The following is an 11357-nucleotide window of genomic DNA, read 5'->3' on the forward strand; positions in this document are numbered from 1 at the left end:
TTACGTTTACCTTTGAAGTACTGACTTCCCTTTTTTAGTTTTTTGTGAAGAGTTTTTAACATGTCAGTGTCATCCAGAGTAAAATGTATTGAGAAAATAGCAGTGCTTGAACATCTGCTGAACTTCTAAAATTATTAGTTTTAAATTGTTTGTACATGGTCTTTTTTTCACTACTATTAAGACCAAGGAAAATACTGATATGTAGAAAAGAAAGTAGCTTTGCTCTAGTATGCACTACAGAATAGTAGAGACACATTTTTATGAGCAGCTGTGAAAAACAATATAAAATAATGCTGCTTTTTGTAGGAGAGGCATTGCAGCAGCGTTTCGTGGCATTCTAATCCCTGTTTTAAAACTTACTTCTAGGGAAACAGCGCTCTTAAAACATTGGAAATGAATCCTTGTACCCCAAATAATGTCGAGGTTCTGGAAACTCGATCAACAGTTCCTAAAATAGAAGATACAGAAATAATTTCTCCAGTAGCTGAGCGTCCAGAAGATAACACTGATGTGCAACCGGAAAACCATGTGGTTGTATCCTATTGTCCACCGGTCATTGAGGAAGAGATAGTGAACCCAGGAGCGGATGAAGCCGGAGGGGCCTCACAAGTCATTTACATTGACATTCAGTCCATGTACCAGCCTCAGGCAAAACCAGAGGAAGAACCCAAAAACGACCCTGTAGGGGGGACAGGCTATAAGCCACAAATGCACCTCCTCGTTACTTCTACTGTAGAAGATCTGGCTGCAGATGATGATTTAGACAAAACTGCAGGTTACAGACCTCAGGCAAGTGTAAATACTTGGAACTTAGTATCTCCAGACTCACCTAGGTCCACAGACAGCAACAGTGAAATTGTCTCTTTTGGAAGTCCATGCTCCATTAACTCCCGACAATTTTTGATTCCTCCTAAAGATGAAGATTCTCCTAAATCTAGTGGAGGAGGCTGGTCCTTCACAAACTTTTTTCAGAACAAACCGAACGATTAACAGTGTCTCCCTGTCACTTCAGTCTACCATCTCAATGAGCTCCTGTTGCCAGGTCAGCACTGGGCGCCTTGGAGGGATCCTGTGAAGTGTTGCTAAGCGAGGTGGACTTCACTCATGCAAGTTACACTGAAAGTGTTAATGTGCTTCTGATGTGGTCTCAAAGCCAAAACACAGTAACTCAGAAATTCAGTCCACACAACTCACAGTTTGGAGCTATTTGTGATTCGAGCCAAAGAATTCTCACGTTGCTTTACCTTTAGGAAGCATTTCAATAACGGATACTGCCTGGTCCATAGGTGCAAAACAAATCCCACAGCAACTGTATTCTGTTCTGTTGTTCATCAGGTTTTCTCATGCATATACCTTATGGAAATATAAGCAGATTTGCAGGCAAGGGAGAAAAATGTCAGAGTAACAGATGAAGTTTATTTGCCTGACATTTGCTCCATTCTAGATGAAAAACAAGCACAGATTTTAAAACTTTTAACATTATTCTCTATCCACAGCATTTAAGAAAACTAATATAATTTTTAATGTATCAACAGCAACACCTGTTTAGTGTTTTGTTTGATAAAGTATGTTGATTTCTGTGCCTACTGTATAATGGTTACCAAACAGTTTTCTCAGGGGTACAAACTTGGAAAACAAGCGTGACACTGACCAGCTCAAATCAGAATCATGTTTTCTTGCTTTAGAAGATTTTTCACACCGTTCCATTAAGTTTTAGCTTTTATGCTAGCTTCCCTTATTAGGTTGCCCTAATATTTAAAACTAAATTTCTAGGGCTATAGATCTTAAGTTTTTTAAAAAAATTCATTGTTTTGTTTTTTGGTGACAGTGTCAGCTTTATAAATATAAGAGCAAATTCAATATTCCTCATAAGCATGTAATTCCAGTGACTTACTATTTGAGACGACTACTAAGCAATATCTGGCGGCATTAGCCGTCTGTATAGTTCGGATTGGCCTCAGTCCCTCCTGAGAAGACCACGCTTTGAGCCCCGGTTGCCCAAGCAGTGACGACCTCTGACACCTTCTAGCAGGTGTTCCTCCTCACTGTGCATCTTAGCAGTTCCTCCCTCTTAAAGGGTCATCAGTCCAGACTATGTGATTCAGTCCTCAGATTTTTACATGTAAAACTAAAAAGATAATGCTTCTTATAGGGACAGTTACTCAAGGGCTATTTTATGTGGAATATCATAAGATGGCTTTGAATTCGTGGGCATACCCGTATTAAAGGTGCAGCAGTTGCTCTGGGAGTCGTCCAGAGTTGTGTCCTCACAGCATCCTCTGCCCACCACTGGTTTTCGTAAGTGATGTCTAGAATGAATGTGGTTCTTGGAAAAGCAAACTGAAAACCTAAAAAGTGTATATTTTCCCTGCCCTCAGGCTGTCTATGTATTTTGAGTTAAGGCCAAAGTTCTTGAGAATTTGGAAGATCTAAAGAAGTCAAGATATGCCTTTTTTTTTTTTTTTTAATCATCTGAGGCTCTGTAATGTGTTTGCACATAGTGGATCAGTTATTTTTTTCTAGCCCATAATGTATCGCTGTAAAAACCATGTTGTGGAAAAAAGCCACAATAAGGGTGACAAGGGAGAAAGTCTGTTTAGGTACTCTGTTTATGAATCCTGATTTTAATTGCTAAGATTCAATTAAATTCCTGAGCTTCTTGATATGTGAACATGTGGAGTGAAATACAATTAATTATGTATACAAATAGTGTAGTAAAACTACATAATAGCTCACAGAAATTTTCAACAATGAAAACTATATCAAACCAGAGCCACCTGTAAACAGTTCGCTCTGTCTTCTCATTTCTCCTGTTGGGCTCCTTCCCTTTGCTTCCAACCCAGACACTCAGACCTGGGCCTGCCTTCTCTTCCTGCAGAAGCTTGTCATTACCACACCCCTCTTGCCCCCAGCTCATGCCTTTTTCCCCATCAAAACTCACCAATCGTGTACCTCCTCTCTTTAGGATAAGTGTTGGCCAAGGTAGAAGTTTACCGATCTAAACTCCACTAACCTGAGGTAACGGGAAAAGACCAGAAGAGATTGTTTGATCTCTGCCATTAATGCATATGCGTTTCAGCTGTGACCATCTGTATCCGGAGCCCTATCTAACCTACTTTATGACTCATTTGTTTGGCTAATGGTGAATATCACCGGGGCTCTTGAGTCCTATCACTCCATCCAAGACTTCACAGCTTCTTCTGCAGGAAAAAGATTCAGAGTGCAGCTTACCTCTCCCCTGCCGCTGGAGATCCATACGCCAGATCACTGGGTTAATGAGAAGCAGAGTATCACTCTGTTAGTCTGGGCAGGCTCCTTATAACCTGTGATATGCTTAGAAGAGTGTGGTTTAGGTCTGAGGTCAAAACAGTTTTCCTTATCTTTTCCTGGTGAATTGAGGATTGCTAGACCTGCTCTACAGATGGGAAGGGATTACTTCCCAACCCCTGCCCCACCTGGGCACATGGGGACAGGGCGAGAGGAGGGAGCTGGGGAGAGAGAAAACACCCTCTGTCACGTATCTCTGGTTGCTTGTGGCACTGGAGACCCTGGCAAACGTGCACTGTTTATCAGTGCCAGGACCACGCACACGGGTGACAGGTGGTCTAATAGGGCCTTTCTCTGTCCAGTCACATTAGCTCCTCTCTCTGGGGGAGGGCTAACTAAAGGCTGCTTAGAAGGGGAGGCTAGATGTGTTCCCTCCAGCGCTTCCTGACTGGGAGAATAATTGGGAAACCCCTCTTTCCTGCTAAAGTTTCCAACTAGAGCCCAGTCATTGGTTAGAAAATTCTAAATGTCTGAAGCAGAAGTATATCCCATTATGTCTTGATCAGTGCTGTGTAAAGGATACATTTTCATATCTCCTACAAGCCAGTTAACTTATCAGCCAGTTTCAGATCAAGCTTCCCTTGTGAGGAATGGAGATTCTGGTGGTCATTTTGACTGCATTTCTCTTGCGAGTGGCCATCTTAAATAAACACTATTTAACATAGAAGTATTCTTGGAAGACTTAGCTAGGCTTTGACATTAGACAGACCTTGTAAATTATGTATTGCACGGATTAGCATCCATATACGATTGAAGTCTTCAGTGTGCTGAACCTGGAGAAGCCTGGATTTGACATTATGGCCCGAGGATCTGGATAGTTGAATTGGGTGTTTATGTGCTTAGGTGATAGAGGTGCTTTGTTCCTGCAGCTTAGACACAGAGGCAGCCATTCACGGAAAAGTTTCAGCCTCATTTTCCATACCAGCATTGCTTTCATGGTTCATGGATCTGAAGGATTGCATTTAGAACACCTACTCCTCTTGCCCTCTCGGAAACTGTGGTAAAAGTCACATTCTTAAACCTTCATGCAACTTGTATTCTTGTTGGAAATTAGGCCTGTAATTTCTTAATTGTCTTCATACCGTCCATATTTAAAGAACATGACAGGCTTTTCTGTATTTGAATAATTAGATGTAGTTTAGTGAAGGAGACTAGGGAACATTTTCTTCCAAAAGGAATTTGGAATCAATTTTATGATAGCTTGAAATGAAAGTACTCCCTAACCTGTCAATATGCAGAAAATGTTATCTCAAAGTTTTCTACTGCTCGGGCACATAACCAGATAAAACTTTTTTTTTCTATTTAATTTTTACTGTTTTCTGTTTTGAACCGTGTTAAAATTTGTATATCTTTTATAAAATGCCTTTTTATCCTTATTTTGAAAGTATAAAATTGGGCATCTCAGAAGTCAAATGTAGAATCATTAGCTAATCAATGGAAGTTCAGTCAATTTTTTATTGACTGAGTTCCATCCCAGAATGTGCAGATTCAACAGAGTTTTCCTGAAAGGTGGTATGTGTCAAGATGTAGCTTGTGTAGATCTGAGACCATTGGCTTGAAGATTCAAATCTACTCTAGAAGTGACTCCACAGTTTGAGTGAAAACTGGAGAAAGACTCACGCAAAAGCATCACTAGGTATCTTTCTTATTCCAACCTAATTCTAAGTGTTCACAGTATCTTTTTACTTGATGGGTACACAACGTGGGACATGTTTGTACCAACCAGGTGTTTCTAGTAAATCACCAACACATTGGTGTGTGAGCTTAACTGACTAGGATAAGCACTCATTCTCCTGATAAACTCTTTCTTCAAAGCATTATTTTAAACTGGTATTTCCTGCTGAAACAACATTTCATGGTACCGTGCCCATCTTTATTTTTTATATCCAGAAGAAAATCTTTCACAAAAGAAAATGAGTTGTGACTAAACTTACTGGAAATGCAGCTTTTAGATATGACCTTAGAATATCATTGTTAATGGCTTGTTTTGAATTTGGTCTATTTATACCTCCGTGGAGTATGTACCAGGGCTATTAATATTTAAACCTCTTATTTCAATAGGGTGGTGAGATTTTTATTCCTTTTCAGTTAGTACTTTTGTCTTAACTATTACATGATCATATTCATGTTAATTATAATACAAAGGAGCTATTTTTAATGCTGATAATGGATTAAAGAACAACATTCTTTCCATTGAAATGTCAGGCTTTATTGTATATGGTAAAATTTCAGGGGATGTGATTTGAATATATCCAAACCCTTATAATTATGATACTGAGTTATGACAGGACTCTATTAATTTTAACCATGGGTAGCATTTGTTTCTTCCTCTATTAAGAATGTTAATATTTTGGATTATACATGTCCATGTTATCAAGAGAATTTACCTGTGCAAGACAAATTCTAACTGTGCAACATTTTTATGAAAATGAAAAGTGATGTTTTTGAGAGGGAAACCCTCCGAATTTTTTTTCCTATGTGCAAGTGCCTAGTTGAAGAAACGTAGAAACAATAAATTCAAAAGCTCTTAAATACTAACCAAATACAAAACAGTAATAACATATTACTTTTTGGTTGCTATAACTGAATACCCTAAAAACTGAGAGATGTGAATGGGGGAAAAAAATGACTGTTTAATTGATAAGGAATTGGTTTTTATTACACTTACATATATCTTCTAAGATTGCCTTTGCAGTAGCCAATCAGAACTTTAAAACAAACAAAAACACTAACAATATAGACCTTATGCTGCACTTAAGCCCAAAATACTTTGTATACCTGACTGAACGGCTCACCTAAATGTACTGAATTTCCTTACACATTTAAAATGTACTTCCCTTAAGAATTACTCCATTTTAAATGGGTAACTTTCAATTTCTGAACTATTTTTCCTCAGCATTCCGGTGGTATATTATAAAAGATCGGAAGATTTCTAGGTGGTAATGCAATTTTCATTTAAAAACATGGACAAGTTAACTGTTAGGTTTAACCTTAACATTAGTATTTTTGTAGTTGATCGTAGAAAACAGTACTGAATAATGATTTTCATAATTTTTTTTTCAAATACTCTGTCCCCAGTTTGATTTTCAATACTTTTTCCCATTATTTGTGATATATCCTTCAATTTTAATTTTTTCCTTCCAACATAATGTTTCAGAAAAATGTGAATACGTTATGAATACAGCACACAAAAAGAAACCCTGTTCCATTCACTGTTGTGGAAGGATAGGTATTACATGATACCCTGGGATTGGGATTTGTTTTATCCAATTATTTTCTCCAAAAGGAGCAAGGCATTTTCTTACATTTCAATTGAGAATTGCTTGAAGAAGATAGGCTTGGATAGAGAGACATCCTAAATTTGAGATGGTGCCACCTTAAGGTATGTCCAAAGGTAAAGTCATTTTAGAACACTCAGTTTTCCTAGTAGGAGTATGTTACCTTTCTTTCTTTTTCATTAGCTGGACACAAGTCAGAGGCCCTTATAATGCTAGGAAGTTACCATTTTTTACTTTCAAAATTGCATTATAGTGAATTACTGTTTACAAAATACACATACTGTGAACAGATATAAGTTTTTGTCTTTTATAAGGTTGTTTATAGAATGAGTGTTTTTTTTTTAAAGGGGATGTTATATGTTAAATATTTTCAGTTTTTTATAAATACTAGTAACTGTTTACTAATTTTTGTTTGGTCAGGTGTGTGCAAATGTAGCTGAAAGATAGGGAGAAACTGCAAAGCCAGAACTGTTTCATTTTTCATTTCTTGAAATGTTACCACTACAGACTTCTTTTTTTTAATCTGAATGATCAGTTGCGATGTTCTGTACCTAAAATCGTGCTTAATCATATCAGGAAACATTTAAATATGCATATGCAGGAAGCAAACTATAGATTGCAGTATATTTGTGTGATACTCAGTCTGATTCACAAAAGTCCGAGTTTAATATGGAATAAAACAACTCCGCTTACAGAGACGACAACTGAAGTGTTTTCTACCTTATGAAAATTTGGAGATTATGTTGCTGTTAGAAGGAAAAATTTGGACATTTTATATTGCTGTAGAATTTCAGAATTTAGTTTCCATATCTTTTGGGAGACATGGTTAATAGCAAGAACATAGAATATAAGTAACCTATTACTAAGACACCTTAAATGTTAAACTAGTATGCTTGGCTGTTAACTCTAAAGATGTTACCCATGTTTGTTTTTAAAACATGCATGTATTTAACAATTTTATCATAGTATTGTCATGGAAAAAATAAATATATTTTCTTACAACTTACACTGACAGATTTGGGCATTATTTTGGGTTTTTTTTTTTCCTCCTGTTTTAGGCACTTAGGAGAAGCGGCTCCTGCTTTGTTGTTGTTGATACTTTTGGTTCTATCGTAAGAATTATAGTGGTTATGAAGCAATCACATAGGGCTCTGACTAAATTTTTAGTATTTTAATATATTGCTATGCCATTGATATAATCTCCCATAAGTTTTCTTAAATCTATATTCTATTTACCAGACAGGTTACCATAAAATAATCAGAAAGTGGGGAGCCAACATTATGAAACACATACTAAATAAGTACTGGCCCTTAAAGTATGGTTTTTAATTGTTCTTCTCTGAGGATAACCTAAACATTTCTTGAAATTCTAGAAATATATCAAAATTTTATTATCAAGTTTTTGAATTTGGAAATATAGTCATTGATTCAGCAAAACCTCAGTAATTTTAAAGGATGAAGTGATCTTAAATAGAATTTCATAAGGGGAGAAATTAAGTCTTCAGTCTTACGTAGCCTACGCTCACCCAGGGTAACAACTGATGTATTATGAAGAAACTGTAGACCAATTTTAAATTAACTGTGAAACACATGTTACTATTTAAGAGCTCATACATGTGGTCTGCCCTTTATGGAGACCTCAGTGCATATCTAGTTTCCCAGATGGTGAGTTCTTGAGCCAAAATGTATAGCACCGTCAACCCCAGGAAGTTTGAAAGGATCGAAAGGAGAGGAGTGATGTAGTTATTAGGGGAAAGCAAAATAGAGGTGTATGAGTAATGTTTTTCATGTATGGTATTCAACATCACACTAAAATGTTAGCGTACAAACAAGTTCATTACAAAAGGCCTGTGTAAGAACTGGTTTTCAGTGGCCTATACATTTGATCCATTACCCTTCCCCTGGAGTGACTAATAACAGAATTGAATTAAAAGTACTTATTCAGTCTGCAAGAACCAATGAAGTTGAAGTAACAAGAGATGTCTTAAACTGATTTGGGATTAAACCTGAGATGATTTTTATCCCAGAGTAATTACTTTCAGATTAAAGAAACAAGAAAAGCTTTTAAGGATGATTTTGATAGAAACTGTTAAGTGGGAATCATGTTAAAATGAGTACAACTGCCGTGCAATGGAGCTCGTGATTATCCATCCCCACAAGTTTGCAAGATGAGAAAGAATTTCAAGTCTCAGCTGACATTGAAACCTTTTCCCCCTGCTGTCCCCAGCTAACTTGATCTCGGCCGCAGAGCTGGGTCTTCACTCTGGACTCAGCCTTCAGAAACAGGGCGGGTCTGGTTCTCTTCCTGGCGCTAGAGGCCTTGCACACACACCCCACCCACATTTTCCTCGAGTTGATGGAGAGGCGGGAAGCCTTGAAGGAGCAGAGCATTAACACGTGGCCCTTCCTGTCCCAAATTGCCCAAGGACCAGTGCAGACGACGCACCCTCTTCAGAGATGTACCTGGAGTCTGACTTTCTCAGTCACCTTTTGTGGCTCCTTTCCTTTTCTGTGGCTTCTGCAGGTGTCACGCCCCGGGCAGCGGCTGCCTCGTGTGAGCTGCGCAGCCCTGGCTCCCGGCCAGTTTCACCACCACTGACTACCTGGGCAACCCCAGAAAAATTCCTCCACCTCTCACCTCATTGACCTCAGCTCCGAGCTGTGGGCCTTGATCACCTACCTTTGCGCAGTTGCGGGGATGCCAGGTAGCGGACACAACACTCCCGACAGAACAGATGTCGGGTTGTTACATGCTCCTCTATCCCTTGAGAAACCTCAGGAGCACCTCGGACTTTCTGACCAGCACCTTAAAGATGTAAATGCCTTAAAACTGGCTCAGATGCGCCTTAGTTTAGTGACATCTCTCAGGTACCCAGAGGGGAGTTAGCCAGCAGGAGGCCTGCTAATTAAAGCACGGGATCTCTTCCCATGGGACCCGATGCTGTAGCCTTCACCTTTCTTCACTTGGGTAACTTCCGGTCCCCGTCTAAGCGGCGCTGCCAGTAAGTCTTTCCAGGCTCCTGGGAGCCCCGTCGTCTGCCTTCCCAGCGCGCCCACCTCTCCGCGGTCTGAGCACACGCCTAAGGCTTCGCTTGATAGCAGGAGTCGAACGGCTGCATCCACAGAGCTTAGCGTAGTGTCCGCCGCATCACAAGTGCTTGATGAATATTCTTTCAACAATTGCGCCTTGAAAGAAAAAGCAGTTTAATACGTTTCCCTAGATATTAGAAATGTTATCTTCCAGAGAGGTGACACGCCTGTGGAAGAGTCTCCAAGGATGGAAAGACAGGGCAGTCCTCGCGGAGCTGGCATGCCTCGGAAGAGGAAGGAGTCTTCCCAGGTCATCTGGGAGAAGATCCTGCTGTTCATGGTAGATGCTCCAGTATTTGTTGCATGCAGCTACCCTTTGTTCTCCTCAAAGGAGATTTGCCCTCATCCTGTTAGCTCTTTGACAGGAGCAGATGGGGATAAATGGGCTTTATTGGAAGTGACCACAGGTTAGGGCCCTTCTCCCACCCACTGCCCATTCCCCACCTCCTCCCGCTTTAAAATGTATTTCACCCTCTCTGTCGGGTTCTCTCCATCCTTCCAAGTGACAATTTGCATCATCAAGCGATTCGTTCCTGCCCCCATCTCTCTCTCCCCAATCGCATATCTGCTTCTCTAGGAGACGGTCCTTGCCCCATCTCCCAGGCATTTACTTGATGGGCAGGTGCCCTGGTACTTGCTGCAGGCTGCACTGGGCTATAGTCTCGTACTCCACCCAGAACTGACACATAGCTCTCCTCTACACCGAAGCTCTCAGGCCAGACGTCCCCAAAGAGCTGGACCCATGGTTCCAGGCTCCTCCAAGTCTACAGCCTTACATTCAGAGAGGAGAGGGTGCCCTTCCTCCCGGCTCCCAGGGAGGACTCTGGTTGGCCTGGCCTGTGTCACGTGTCCATCGCTGGTCCAGTCGTGTGGCCCAACAGAAGTTCTATTCAAGGGCCACTTCCACAAGTACCACATCGTTAGAGTTGGAAGAGGACCAGTCCCCCAAAAGAAGGAAGGTGATATTCTGAGTGGACAGAACAATAAATTGGCACTATAGACTCCCTGAAGAAAAGCTAGAGAATAGATAGAAGGAAAAAGAAAAAAAATCCCTCAACCTTCTCATGCAGCGTTAGCTATTTTTAGCGTTTTACTTTTTGTCCTTTCAGACATTTTTCTATGTGAATGTGTATGTATATATATATTTACACATATTTTCATATGTTTGTACCTGTATGCATACATATATAATTATATTGTATATTCTACTTTGGAACTTCTTTTTCTTTCTTTCTTTTTTTCTGCGGTACGCGGGCCTCCCACTGCTGTGGCCTCTCCCATTGCAGAGCACAGGCTCCAGACGCGCAGGCTCAGCGGCCATGGCTCACGGGCCCAGCCGCTCCGCGGCATGTGGGATCTTCCCGGACCGGGGCACGAACCCGTGTCCCCCGCATCGGCAGGCGGACTCTCAACCACTGCGCCACCAGGGAAGCCCAATCTTGATTCTTATATATAACATTTTGAAAATCTTTGAATATTGATAGGATATTTTATGGCATTATTCTTTCATGGATATATAAGATTCCAAAGCACAGATGAATTCTTTAAATTCAGCATTCTGGACGTTTCTACTGTTCACACTTTTCATTAAATAATGGATGACTTTAAAACTCAGGTGAAGCTGTTTGGCACTGATTTTTTTCAGCATTAAGAAGCCACGCT

The 11357-nt window shown here is 40.1% G+C and overlaps 1 protein-coding gene across 3 annotated transcripts in view; it reads left to right on the top strand.

The window, feature by feature from the left end:
* The window catches only part of LIFR (LIF receptor subunit alpha), an 87920-nt gene extending 80307 nt beyond the window's left edge, over positions 1–7613 (top strand). For 2 of the 3 annotated variants that reach the window (XM_060009566.1, XM_060009567.1), the window contains exon 20: positions 367–7613. In XM_060009566.1, coding sequence (XP_059865549.1) covers positions 367–990 — 624 coding nt within the window. In that variant the 3' untranslated portion in view covers positions 991–7613. The remainder of the gene's footprint in view (positions 1–366) is intronic. The other variant, XM_060009569.1, reaches the window with a different exon arrangement.
* The last annotated feature ends 3744 nt before the right edge of the window (positions 7614–11357 follow it).

This window comes from Delphinus delphis, chromosome 3, assembly GCF_949987515.2.
Source record: "Delphinus delphis chromosome 3, mDelDel1.2, whole genome shotgun sequence".
In the NCBI taxonomy this organism is placed as follows: domain Eukaryota; kingdom Metazoa; phylum Chordata; class Mammalia; order Artiodactyla; family Delphinidae; genus Delphinus; species Delphinus delphis.